Consider the following 14,122-nt stretch of genomic DNA (forward strand, 5'->3'; position numbering starts at 1 on the left):
GTGTGTGTGAGTGTTGAGACACTAGAGCACAGACTGGCACACGCTATCACAAGCCGCAAGTCCACAGAACCGTTCAACGGCCTTCTGCCGAGCCACCAAGTCTTCACTCTGGCTACAGGCCTGTGGACAAGGGACCAGAGGGTGAGGCAACCGGTCAGCACCATTTTCTACAACAGAGGGCCAATGTCTTGACCTCTTCCCCACTTGACCTAGCCCCACCTTTGAACAGATGGCAAAGTTCCTCTGTTCCATGCCAAGAGTCACTTGTCTCCAAGTTGTTCTCTAAAAGCGTGTTAAGGCCACCTAGCACATCCGGGGAAAGGGGACTACTTAAACACCAAATTCTCACTTTGTATCTGTCCCACCAACCAAAGAAAGGGATGGGGTTGGGACCCCCAGATGTCTAAAACAAGCCAAGGCTACCAGTCTTCTTAAGCACCACGGGCGATGGGGGACAGGTGGGGGCAAAAGGGAAGAGTTTTTTTGCCTCCACATTCTGCCTGGAGCCTCACAGCCAGTGACAGGCCCCGGGCCAGCACAGGCGCCATCTCTATCAGCAGGGCACGTGAGCACACACCTGGTAGGTCTGCACCAGGATGAAGATGTTGTCCACGCCCACAGCCAGCACCAGGAACGGGATGACTTCAATCACAATCAGGGTGAGGGGGATCCCGATGTAGCTGAAGATGCCCAAGGAGCACGCCACCGAGCTCAGCACAATCAGGATGCCCGCGATGCCCAGGGAGACCTTCGAGTCCACCTGGGGGAGGCAACGGGGACAGGGGGCTTTGTCTGGTGCCCAACACGCTAGACACGAGGGCTGTTTCTTTACTGCTATCTGCTCTGGAGCGGACAGTGCACGTCTGAGTGCGGGGAAGACAGGAGACGCTTCTCGGGTTTCCTGGCAGTGCGCTGCATGAGCGCACATCCTTCGACGTGACACAGCGGGCAACTTGGAAAACGCTGGGTAATGTGACAGAGCCGCTACGTCTACGCCAGGCCAAAACACGGGAACTGAGAAAAGAGCTGCAGGCCTCCGAGAGTCACCTAGGTCCAACACACAGGGGCACTGAAGGGGCAGGCATGAAGACAAGCAGGGGCACCTATGACGGTGTGTGGGGCCTTTCCTCTCTGACCCGCAAGTGCCCAGGCACGCAGCACTCACCATAAGCCTGTGGCAGCTTCTGATGTGGCCCAGGGCGATGGAGATGTACACGAACATGACGGTGTAGCTGATGGCCACAGTGAAGACGTCGCTGTTGCTTTGGCGGTTCAGCTCGTCTTCGATACTTCGCTCGGCAGTGAAAGAAATGGTCAGGTTGGGGTTCTTATAGTTTTTCACAAAATTGATAAACCTACAGAGGAAGCAACATTTGGTATTTGTAGTGAACACGTGGTGACAACCACACTGAGTTCTTCCCAGCTTCGATGACACAAGGTCATGCGTAACTTCATCTCTGTCCCCCATGAGGGTCTTCTACTAGCTAGGCTGACCCGAAGTTAGACTTAGCTGCAGGCGTGAGCTCTCTACCCTCGGAACAGGATTAGGACCCGTTCAACACTGGGTTCTGGTGGCTGTGCTGAATGAAGGCCCCCAAGTTGCCCTCATAGAAAAAAGCCTGCGATGGTAAATGTCTCACTAAACATCACAATGAAACAGCTCGCGTTTCCCTATTAAATTTCTTCAAAAATAGACTTCCAAATGAAGTCTATTATAACAAAAAGAATAGATCTTACTTGCAGAACATAATGTATGAAGAACCAAAAGCCGTAAAATAAAGAGTAGAAACAATTTCTCCTTCATTCGCGTGATAAAATTCTACACAAGAACATATTTAACACATGCTTACTTAAGCATGCTGTGGCATTTTACTTAATAGGTCTTGCTGGTCTAGCTCACTTTAACCCATGATCGTTGACTGGATTCCAATCCGCAGAGATCCTACGGGACAGAGTAGAACTGCCCCGTAGTTTCCCAAAGTTGTACATATTTACAGAAGCAGACTGCTACATCTTTCTTCCAAGAAAGGGTGGGTGGCTTCAAACCACGGACCTTTAGGTTACCAGCTGGAGCCTTAGTGACTGTACCACCAGGGCGCTCTCCTCATTGTAACGACTACTTAACATTCTGTTGTACACCCCCAAGGTCCTGGCTAAGACTTACAAGCACATTGCTAATGTACACTTGCCTGGCTCTCAGTTTTTGCTACTGGAAAACAATACAAGCATGTTTTTTAACATATGAGGGAGGGAGGGAGGGAGGGGGAAAAATACCAACAGCTCAATAGAAAGGAAATGTCTAGAAAAGAATGAAGGCAACATATGTACAAATTGTCCTGATGGAACCGATATATGGATTGTGACAAGAGTTGTATGAGTCCCCTATAAAGCAAAACAAAACATAGGAGGTAGAGGCAAGTAAGTGGTCATTGGTCAGCCACCCCCCACCCCCACCCCCACCCCCGTTGGCAACTCACTCTCTCTCCCAGGCCAGGGCCTTCTGCAGCTTGTCCGTGTCGTTGTAGTGATTGTTGACAGGAAAGGTAATCACAAGGGCGGTGGCGTTATTGTAGTTTTGAGCTGGAAAGGAAAACCGTGAATCAATAGGTTGTCGCAAGACTACAAAACCAGATACTCTCGAGCGGGGCATGACCACACAGATGCTGACAAGGAGTCCTCACCGTGTGGACCGTGTCCCTGAGCACCACGGAACCACAGCAGCTCATGGAACTGACAGCCTGTGGGGCCGTGAGCGAAGGAAAAGGAGCGTCTCCGGAGGCGACGTGCTCATGCAGGAGGAGGGTTTCTGACTTTAGTCACGCATGCGTGGTAAAAAACGACAAGCCACACAGACAGGTATCCCCGAATCTCTCCTGTTCCCCAGGTCTCCTTCCTACACTGTGACCACCGATGCCCATCTGCCCAGCACACACGTGCATCCGTTCTGCCGGCCTCCGGGCCTGACATGGAAACACGGTCATGGAGATGGCTCTGTTGCAGGAGGTCCTTACTCGTCCTCTGCTGCAGAACAGTGCCTATACAAGTTAGCCAATCTCCTCCAGGGGCCTTATTTGCTCTTTCTTTTTGTTATAACTACAAAGGATAATCTTATATTTTTAATATATGAATTAATTCATAGAATAAGTTCTTACACATAGGAAAAAATGAGGATCTGACACCAACAGCTCAAGTGGAAAGCGGGTGTTGTGAGAATGATGAAGTCAACATATGTACTCATGTGCTGGACGCAAATGACGTATGTACAGATTGTGATGAGTCATATGAGCCCCTAATAAAATGATTATTTAATTAAAAAAATTCTCACACATAAGATCACTGAATCGTACAACCTCCCTCCCCCACAAAAAAAGCCCCCAACACCCAATAACCCCCTTCCACCTCACTGTCTCCCACTCGCAGCAAGTCTATAGGGCAGAACAGAACTGCCCTTTGGGGTTTCTGAGGCTGTGAATCGTTATGGTTGCGAAGTCTCATCTTTCCCTCTTAGAGCAGTTGGTAGGTTCAAACTGCTGACTGTGCAGTTAGCAGCCCAGCGTGTAACCCACTAGGCTACCAGGGCTCCCACTGAATCATAAAGTATGTCTATTTCTCTTTTGGATAAATTCCCTTGGGGTGTGATCTAAAGAAGTTGCAGTGTTTGTCGATTCTTCTCTGAGCTTTTCTTGACTGAGTCCTCTGTGTCCGGCATGATGTTAGGCACTGGGGATGCACCAGTGGACTGGTAAGAGGAGAGAGAACAATGCCTGCTCTTCTGCTGCTTAGACTGCAGTAACCCGTCCACCAACAGCACAGAGGCCCAGACTTTCCCAGCAGGGTTGCACCAAACACGTAGGTCTTTGTATTCTGTTCCGTAGAAAAGCGAAATAGAATGCACAGCACTAATGAGAGATGTTGACCATTGTCCCCATATAATCAAAAGCCAATTGTTATTTCTTTTAGCCTTTTACATTTCCTAACCCATTTTGCTTTAGGATAATTGAAATTTTTTTTAAAAAGAGCTTTTTGTATATTAAGAAAATATTTTATTGTATGAGCCCCTAATAAAATGATTAGAAAAAAAATATTTGAAAGGTTTTTCAGTTCTTCTTCTTAAGAAGTTCTTAATTATCCTAGGTCTCTTCCCTCTCCGTATAAAGTTAGTAATTCACTTTTCTAACTTTAAAGAATCAAGTTGGAATCTGGATTGGATTCGTGTTGTATTTAAAGAAAGTTTTGGGTCATATTGTCATTTTCACAATGTTAAGCCGTCTTATCCACGAACCTGGAACATTCTTCCATTTATGTAGGTAGGTTTCTTCTAATAGTGTTCTGTAGTTGTTGTTTTTTTCATCTGTTTTTAATTTTTTAAAAAAATCATTTTATTGGGGGCTTGTACAACTCTTATCACAATCCATACATCCATCCATTGTGTCAAGCACATTTGTACATATGTTGCCATCATCATTCTCAAAAGATTTGCTTTCTACTCGGCCCTTGGTATCAGTTCCTCATTTTTCCCCTTCCCTCCCCACTCATGAACCCTTGATAATTTACAAATTATTATTTTGTCATATCTTATACTGTCCAATGTCTCCATTCACCCACTTTTCTCTTGTCCATCCCCCAGGGAGGAGGTTATATGTAGATCCTTGTAATCGGTTCCCCCTTTCTCCCCCACCTTCCCTCCACCCTCCAGGTATCGCCACTCACACCACTGGTCCTGAAGGGATCATCCACCCTGGAGTCCCTGTGTTTCTAGTTCCTATCTGTACCAGTGTACATCCTCTGGTCTAGCCAGATTTGTAAGGTACAATTGGAATCATGATAGTAGGGGGAGGAAGCATTTAAGAAGTAGAGGAAAGTTGTATGTTTCATCGTTGCTACCCTGCAACCTGACTGGCTCATCTCCTCCTTGCAACCCTTCAGTAAGGGGGTGTCCAGTTGCCTACAGATGGGCTTTGGGTCTCCACGCTGCACTCACCCTCATTTACAACGATATGATGTTTTTGTTCTTTGATGCCTGATACCTGATCCTATTGATACCTCATTATCACACAGGCTGGTGTGCTTCTTCCATGAGGGCTTTGTTGCTTCTGAACTAGATGGCCGCTTGTTTATCTTTAAGCCTTTAAGACCCCAGATGCTACTGTAGTTTTCTTTTCCCAAGTCTATGTTTCTCTAGTTAGACTTATACTTGAGTATTTCAGTGGATGTGTGGCTGGTGTAAATGGTACTGATGTCTTTTTCAGGTAGTATTTAGGAATCTGATTGATTTGTGTGTGTTAACCTTCTATCCTGCCACTTTGCTCAATCCTTTGATTGCTTCCGACAATTTTCAGGCCGAGTCTTTGGAGTTTCCTATAACTAAAATCAAACTACCTGAAAACAGTGAGAACTGCACTTCTTCTTTGCCAAGTTTGATTTCTTTTTGTGGTCCAGTGGTCCTGGCTAAGACTTACAGCACAGTATTGAATGGAGTGTGGGAAGAGGCAAGCCATTCACTGGAGGAATTGCTTTTAGTTTTTCCCCAGTGAGCAAGATGTCGGCTACTGGTTTTTCATATAGGGCCTTTATTATGTTGCGAAATTCCTATTCCTAGTTAGTTGGGTATTTTTATCAGGAATGGGTGTTGGACACTGTCAAATGCATTTTGTGTCGATTGATATGATTATGTGATTTTTTTATTATTTATGTGGTGGATTTCTTTGATAGCTTTGCTAATGTTGAAACATCTTTGCGTACCTGGTATGAATCCCACTTGATCATGGTGTATTATTTTTTTGATATGTTGTTGGATCTGTTGGCCAGGATTGTGTTGAGAATTTTTGCATGAACTCAAGATGGATCAAAGACCTAAATGTAAACCTCAGAGCTGTAAAGAGAATCAATGAGAAAACACGAACAAACTTCAGGACCTATTGCAGGGCCCAGACATACTCTCAAACATAATAAAGGAAGCACAGGTAGTAGCACCAGAAGACTGGGACCGACTAAAAATAAGACACACAGCGCATGAAAAGACTTCACAAAAAGAGTGGAAAAGAGGACTCATGAATCGGCAAAAAAATCCTTCAGCGTGACCCAATCAACAGAGGACGGAGCTCTAAATCTATAGAAAACTGTAAGACTTCAGTAAGAAAAAAATAATCCAATTAAAAAGTGGGCAAAGGAACTGAACAGTTGAACAAATACAACATTCCAATGGCTAACATTATTTAAAAAGTGCTCCAAATCATTTGTCATCCAGGAAATGCAAATCAAAACAACTATGCATGAGCTATCACCTCACACTGACAACAACAGCCTAAGTTTTTAAAAAAAATAGAAAACAACAAGTGCTAGAAAAGGGTGGACAGATCGGAACGCTCTTACACTGCTGTTGGGTCTGTAAATATGTACAACTACTGTGGACAACAATGTGGCGCTACCTCAAACAGAGTACAGAAATCTCATATGATCCAGCTGGATACATACCCTAAAGAGACACAGCATGAACAGATATATGCATTCCTATGCTTATCACAGCACTGTTTATAATAGCAAGAAATTGGAAATAGCCCAAATGCTCAATTGAAGAATGGACAAAGTAGCTCTGGCAAGTGTCCAGACACAATGGAATACTATGCCTCACTAATAAACAGTGATGAAACCGTGAAACACTTCATGACAGGAGTGGGCTCGGAGAACTTCATGACAAATATTGTATGAGACCACTGCTATTAAGAACAGACTTTGGAGGCCCCCAAAGGAGGGAGGGCAAAGGTGGGAAGATGAGGCAAGGACTAGAAGGTTGACGATAGTGACTTTGGTGACAGGATGGAGGTCCCTAAAAGTTAGGAGAGGACTCGCAGAGTGGGACAGAATTGCAGAAAGGGGAGTTTATGAGTGGTTAACTGTTGATTGGTCTGAAATGTAAATCCCCCCATAATTCACAATATAAAAATTAACAACAACAAAACAAAACAAAAAACGTTGATAATTCAAAGGGGCAGGGAGACTAGATTAATGGGTATAAGCAGCCAGAAAGGAAACCCTGTGAATGCTGACTCATGGAGGAGATAGCTCTTGTCTCTGAAAGGTCAACAATTACGTTAAAACAAAGAGGCGCAGGGCAGGGGACAGAGAACTGAATGACCAGACGGGAACAATGAGAATGCTCACTCATTGAGAAGAATGGAACCAACATCACTGGTGAACTTGTACAGAAACTGCTGAATGGATGGGAACCTATGCTGCCCTGTAAACCTTCATCTAAGATACATTTAATACACACACACACACATTCCCTTTCTCATTTGCCAATTGGTTTTCAATGATCTGACACTTTCCCTCCACACATTTTGATCTGTCAAGTCTTCCATTTTTGGTGTCTAGGTTGTTTGGAAACATTGTCTCCATTTCAGTGTTCAAATCCAAACCCAGCCCCTCCTGTGTGCTCTCCTAGCTCTTCCAATGGTTTTACTGCTTATATGCAACCTCAGATTCTTCTGGATTTGGGGGTGGGGGGGCAGGGGAGTGGCATGTAAGGACTAAACAGAGCTCCAATCGACTTTTTCCTCCCCCATACAATTAGCTAGTAGTCAATGCTCTTTTCCCCATTTTATCACATGAGGCAGAGTCGGTTTTACACGCAGGTCACAACTTCTCTGCTTCTACGGAGGAGAAGGAGGAGGAGAGCTTTCCGGGCCCACTCATTGGGCTGAAGAAAAACTTGTTGAGCAGCCTGTAACTAGGCTCCAGGTGCCAAAGGTGTCACATGAACCATCATTCCACAAGCCAAGCGAAACCTCCTGAGAAGTTACAGAGACTGGCTCTTCAGCAAAACAATGGATCGGGCCTCTAGAAACAGTGTCTGGGTCCCTAAGCAACTGGTTTACAAGAAAAAATAAACCCATCAAGTTAGCTTCTTTACCCCCAACATACCTCATACATCCCCTCTTCCTCATAAGAGAAGTTCTTAACCCAAGGAGCCCTGGGGGCATGGGGGTGGGTTACTTTGGGCTGCTAAGGACAAGGTCAGTAGTTCGAACCCACCAGGTGCTCTTCCGAAGAATAAGGCTGCCTTGGAAACCCTAGAGGGCAGTTCTACTCTGCCTTACAGGGCTGCTGTGAGTCGGAATCTGACTGGGGGCCGTGGGTCTGAGTTTGCCTGGTTTAACCTTCGGTCCACAGACCCCTTAGGGTCCCACAGAGGGACTTCAAGGGTTCCAGGCACTTCCTGAACTGTAGAGCGCAGTGTGTGCTTGTGCACACTGCAGTATCTGCACAAAGGGTTCTTAGTTCCCCAAAGCTTCTCAAAGATGCCAAAAAACCCAAACACACTGCCATCGAGTCAATTTTGCCTCACAGCAACTCTACAGGATGGAGCAGAGCCGCCCGTTTGGGTTCCCAAGACTGTAAATCGCTACTGAAGCAGACAGCAGCTTTCTCTCCCAGTAAGCAACTGGTGGGTTTGCACTGCTAACCCTGAGATTAGAGATCCAATGTGTAACCCACTGGGGCCCCTCAGAGAGACCCAGGTGACTTAAAGGGAGTTCAAAACAAAAGAATCAAGTTATTCTAAGTCCAGAATAAATTCCAAAGCCATTGCCAAAAGAAATTTAGGTTTCAAGAGGTAAGGTACTAATCATCTTTGTAATTCCCATTTGACACAGGCAAGATTGTTTCCCTACTTACCGTCGTAGCCTCCTAACACGAGCCACGGGAACACAGGTCCACCAAAGGTACCCAGGCAAGGATCGTGGAGCAGGCTTGTATCGTTCAGGGAGGCGGGCGCCCTGCCAGAAAGTCCAGAGAGTAAGTCTTGAGACAGCCCACAGACTTAAATCTGTACACGAAAACGTTCACTGGGGCTTCCCGTGCGGCCCCTTGGTCGCCAAGTTGACTTATTCAGCTCAGTAAGTGCAGTGAAGAGCTCAGACTGTGTGTGTGTCTGTGTGTCTGTCACAAGGTGCACGGCATTTGGGGGCACAGACGGGGCAACAGCTAACACATGGGCAGCTGTCACCAAAGAGGGGACCAGTGCAGAGGAGGTCTCTAAGGGTGAGGGAGGGAAGGAAAAGAGGGGAGACACCCACTGCACTGGTAGGAAGGAAGGCAGAGAGCAAGAAAAGGTGTGTGTGTGTGTGTGTGTGTGTGTGTGTGTGTGTGTGTGTCTGTCCGTCCTTTAAGGGACGGGGCCTGGCTAGAAAGACTGAACACAATGGGAAAAGATATGACGTGCTATATCAACGAGTGTGGATTTTCCATCCCGTAGGCACTGGGAGCAACTCAGAGACTGGGGGGAAGGGGCTCTCACAAGATTATGGGGGAGGGGAGAAGTAGAGACACCAGACATTGGGAGGCCAGTCAGCAGGAGTGAGATGGCCCAGAAGGAAATACACGTGGGGCGGGGGCATGCTCCGGACAACCACCCTTCGAGTTCAAGCGGATGGGCCGGCAGGCCTGGAAACAAGGTCACCTGTGCAGTCAAGCAGCCTTCAAGTCCACCTCAGCCCTGGGCCTGCCGCCACCTCCCTGTCCCGGGTTTGTGGGATCAGGCAGAGGTACAGCTCTACTGGTCGAATGGCAGTGAAGGGCAGGCGGGCGTGTGAGCAGAAGTAGGCCTCAGATAGGGTGGGCCAAGGTGAACTTGTGGTTCCTGCAGGCCCTCGGGGAGGGACAGGTCAGGGGAGGGACAGGTCAAAGAGGCTGCAGGGTGAGGCCAGAGACCAGAGCTGGAGCTGGAGTGGGCCTGAGGGCCAGCAGGGCACACACAGGTTCACCTCGAACCTGACATATTCCTGAGGCCTGGCCATAAAACCAAGTCTCCTTTGGATAAGGCACCTGTCGTGCCCACCTCTGCTCCCCATCGTCTGCTTTGGTAAAATACAGAATAAGGATACAATGGCCCCCACATTTACCATGTCTCTCCCCGACGGTCTCCCCCATCGAGAACTCTGCTTTTGGACACACACGCTTACGGCTTTAGGTGAGTGTAGCTCATCGTTTTAGAGGGAAGCACCTAGAAAATCACATAGCTCAGTGGGCTCTGCCTAATAACAGCCCACTGAACAGGGCAGGTGTCAGAGTGCCTGGCTCAGAAACTCGGCTCCCTGAGCAGCACCATCTAGGTCACTGGCTGTGGCCTCTCTGTCCTGAGCAAGGCGTTGAGCAAGGCGTCCCCCCGCCAGGCCAGGCCGCAGAGTGCTCTGGGACGGCGGGCCCATCCTGTGGGACTGCCACTCTTGCTTCCCCAGCCAAGTCTAAAGGTCACCTCGCAGGTCAGAGCTTCCCTGTGACTCATTTCACCCTGCCCCAGCCAGACACCCATCTTCCAGGAAGCAGCTCTGCAGGTCACCCGAGCTCACATCCCTGCCTGAGGGTAACACAGTAGTGTACGTTTATGTTCGGGGCAAGAAGCAGCACTCAGACTTCTGTTTGTGTAGGCTGATGTGGGAAACAAAGATTTCTCCCAAGTTGTCTCCCCCAAATATATGCCAAACTTAGCTGCTTGCTACACATGGCAAATAACTATTCACTTGGAGGTCAACAGAAGTAGGTCAGGGGTTATTCTCCCTAAGGGTTATCAGCCATCCAGAGCAAGCAGACACCACTGTTTATCCCACAAGTAGGGCCCACTCCCTTCTGATAAGGATAGCAGTAAATTGTTTCCCTGAAGGAGAACCCAGGGAGGTCAAGCCCACTCAAGGGTGGCCAAGGTTAGGCCGCCATCATGAATCTTGTCACATGTATAGCCTTAGTCCCTCCCCTTCCTACTGCATGCACACCCCTAGCTCATCTCCTTCCTGTCACGCTTATGCTTACTGTACATCCTATTCCTATGATGTGTATGCCTATTGTACTGCCCCTTCCTGTGACAAGTGTGGTTACCTGTAATCACACCTGCTAAGGAGATATAAGCCTTGGTTAGCAATAAATTGGACCACCTCGCCTCGCTCCCCTGCCCTCTCGGCTCATGCTGTGTGCGGACCTGGCTGTTGAGATCATGGCCATCCAGGAGGTGAGCATGCTACCATGAGATGTGTCTGACTTCTTTACTCTCTCATTTTCTATGACTTTATTGTAATCTTCACATAGATCTTAACCGTACAACTGTGCCCATCGAGCCCGTGATTAGTTGTGGGGGGCCGGCCTTCCCCTCACAGGCTGAAACCAGCTCTGCAAAACCTTAGGACATGACGTGTGCTGTCCCACGGGCATGCGTTCCAGAATGAGCGGTATGCCCGCTGCCCCTGACCGCGACACCCGTCCCAGGGCGCTGTACTGGCTGCTCCCTCGGCTCGGGCACGCTCCCCTCTCCAGGCTCCCTGCTTCCCTTTCCTGGCCCAGTCTCTGCAGTCATGCAGGCACCCCACACCCCGCTTTATCTTCCTCTGCAGGACATCGTGCCACACCCAGCAATGTGCTCATTTGTCTCCCCCCTCTCAGAACGACAGCTTTGGAAGAAGAGTCAAGAGCTTTTTCCACCTGTTTGTCTAAGGTGTGGTGGCAGCGGTACTAAGGACAGCAGCAGACATTTCTTCTGCTGACAAAGCTACTCCACCACCTTCCCAGCCCGATTAAGTGACGATGCCGAGGACGCTGGCGCCCAGCCCATTGGAGTTATCCACGCCAACCAGAAAGAAGCGCGGGGATCATCATGTCTACAAAATGTATAGCTGCCCCGCCCCCTGTGGAATTTCCTTTGTCTGGGCTCTCTCTCTTGCCTCTCACCCCTGCTCACTACCTGTAGCACCGGCTCGGCTGGCTCACAGACACTTCCCCAGCTCTTTCCTTGTGCTGGCAGGTCCTTCTCAGCAGAAGCAGGGCTGCGACACCCGGAGCTGTTAACTCTTTCCTTGCCAGACTGTTGTCGTTTGCTTGTGGATCTGTCTTAAATCCCATTTTCTCTTCCTTTCTGTAACAGTGGCTCTCGTGGTCTCTACACCTTTTCAATTAGCTAATTCTCTAGCTTTAGACAAAGGGCCAGCTCTACCCTTTATCTGGCTATCCTAAACCCCTTTCCCCTCAGTGCCTTTGATTTCCTGTTCCCTGCAAGCCTCACCTCCCTCAATGAATCTATTGACTCAAGGTCTCGCTCAGTGCCTTGTCTGTTTGCAGCTGCGTCTCTTGTCTCTAGCACCCCAGCAGCAGCTGCTAGTGCCACAGTCTGTTGTGAGTCTGTGGTGCCCCAGAATGGACCCATGCCGGTCCTGTGACAGCCCCATAATTGTTATGTTTGAGCCCGCCAGTCCATCCAGCGGAGGGTCTTCTTCTTTCTCCCTGGTCCTGCGCTTCACCAAGCCCAGAGCCCTCGCCAGGGGCTGGCCTCACAGGAGGACTTCAAATATGCACAGGATCTATGAATGGCTGCCTCTCTGAAGGGAACTCTTTGGAGACAAGTGCAAACGTATCTGGGGCCACTCACCGTACACAGTACAGAAAGTGTGTGTGGTAATCGGCGTACACGTAGAAGTCGTCCCCTACTTGATGGTCCAGCACGGAATGGCTGTTCTGGAAGTAGTTTAGCACACTCATGATGGTGCAGTTCTTGTTATATGGTGAGAGGGGGGCCAAGCAGAGGTCCTGCAGCGTCACAGTCTCATTGTTATGTGAGGCAGTAATGTTCTCAATGGCGGTCTGTAAGTCAAGAACCTGCAAAACAGCAAAAATGAACAAATTCAGATTTTGACTAATGGTGGCCCCGAGGGTTCCAAGGAGAAAAACTGCCTGCGGTGAGGCCCAGGGAAGTGCACTGGGCAGAGGCCAATGACGCCAAGAACTCAACTGAGGGTCCAGCAAACTGGGATAAAAACCCTGTTTGGGGCATCTTGGAATGCGGTAAGGGGGGAAGAGTCCTCACTATCATGTATAAAACCCAAACAAGACAGACATCCATACAGGACACAAGGACCTCTCCCCCTCTGCCCTTTCTCTAGCAGTGGTCTAGCCACAACCAGAGGAAAGATGGAACAAGACCCCTGGCTTCTCAAACCCGGGCTCTCAACAACTGCACACCACCCATCGCCTCGCCACCATGGCAACTGGGGCAAGCGCCCCCATTTCCTAGACGAGAATCGTCTCTCGTGGTAAGTGACTAACTGTGCTGTTCCTCTTTGGCACAAAGGTGATCTGATGACTCTACATGAACGCCTTGGGGAAAACCAGCAGGTAATCACTGGGTGGGGAAGTGGGTCTGTTAGTCATGGGACTGTTTTGCCATTTGACCTTCTGGTGGTGAGTGCCAAGGAGTCCCGGCAGGGTAGTCGACCCAGCCAGTCCAGAGAAGAGGCGGCGGCCTACTTCTGGAGAGATCCATAGTCTTGGGCAGGAAGCCTTGCTCCCGGAGGAGTTCTACCTTGCCCTCCAGGGTCGCTCTGATTGGGACTCACCCCACTAGCAGTGTGTTTGGTTTGGTGGGTGACTGGCAGCAAAGGAGGCCTGGGGACAGAAAGTGGTTCAAGCACTCTGCAATTTGAACCCAGCAGTGGCTCTGTGGAAGAAAAATGTGGCTATCTACTTCTCTAAAGATGTGTTGCCCTGGAAATCCTACGGAGGCCTCTACGAGGCAGGGGACTGGACAGCAGGCTGGGCTTGGCAGGGGCGAGCAATGGTTAGAAGAAAAACAAAGGGACCATTCCACTAAAGGCGACAGTGGACTGTAGTTATTTGCAGGTTCAGCTCGCCAAAGCTAGTGCGCAAAGGGAAGACCAAGAAGTTTAACAGCCTTTTGAAGAGAAGCACCGATAGGTGGCGCCTTGTCTCAAACGCATGTCCCTCCGCAGGAGGGTGGGGAGCCTGGGGTCAGGCAGTGGTAAGGTTCCCTCCTACATGCAGATCAATGACCATCGGGGCCAGCAGCCCTCTCCCTAGCCCCTGGGAGAGCAGGGACACTTTATTCCTCTGGGTCCTAGCATATTACTGCAATTCCCAAGCAGAGCTCTTCGTAAATCCCTAGGGGGAAGCCTTCATAAACACATTTTGTTTCCACGCAGAACAGCTTCCTCTGCTCGCCTCCAGCTTAAGAAAAAGGCGAGCTCTTCTGCTACGTGAAGGAAACAAACGTGTGGGCTCCAAAAGAGAGTCTCATTGTGTGCAACACTAGTGACTCCCTTTCTTCAAAACTAAGTTGAAAGCACCT

At 48.8% G+C, this 14,122-nt stretch overlaps 1 protein-coding gene across 3 annotated transcripts in view; it reads right to left on the bottom strand.

Moving 5' to 3' along the window:
• Window positions 1-14,122, bottom strand: part of NPC1 (NPC intracellular cholesterol transporter 1) — a 66,316-nt gene that overhangs the window by 11,740 nt on the left and 40,454 nt on the right. For all 3 annotated transcript variants that reach the window (XM_045296146.1, XM_045296143.1, XM_045296145.1), the window contains exons 9-13: window positions 12,410-12,636; window positions 8,677-8,777; window positions 2,478-2,580; window positions 1,166-1,355; window positions 578-760 (exon numbers count right to left, since the gene is read on the bottom strand). In XM_045296146.1, the coding sequence (XP_045152081.1) occupies window positions 578-760; window positions 1,166-1,355; window positions 2,478-2,580; window positions 8,677-8,777; window positions 12,410-12,636 (804 nt within the window). The remainder of the gene's footprint in view (window positions 1-577; window positions 761-1,165; window positions 1,356-2,477; window positions 2,581-8,676; window positions 8,778-12,409; window positions 12,637-14,122) is intronic.

Source organism: Echinops telfairi, unplaced genomic scaffold, assembly GCF_000313985.2.
Source record: "Echinops telfairi isolate 266 unplaced genomic scaffold, ASM31398v2 ScPeMD7_7400;HRSCAF=8409, whole genome shotgun sequence".
Taxonomy (NCBI): Eukaryota; Metazoa; Chordata; class Mammalia; order Afrosoricida; family Tenrecidae; genus Echinops; species Echinops telfairi.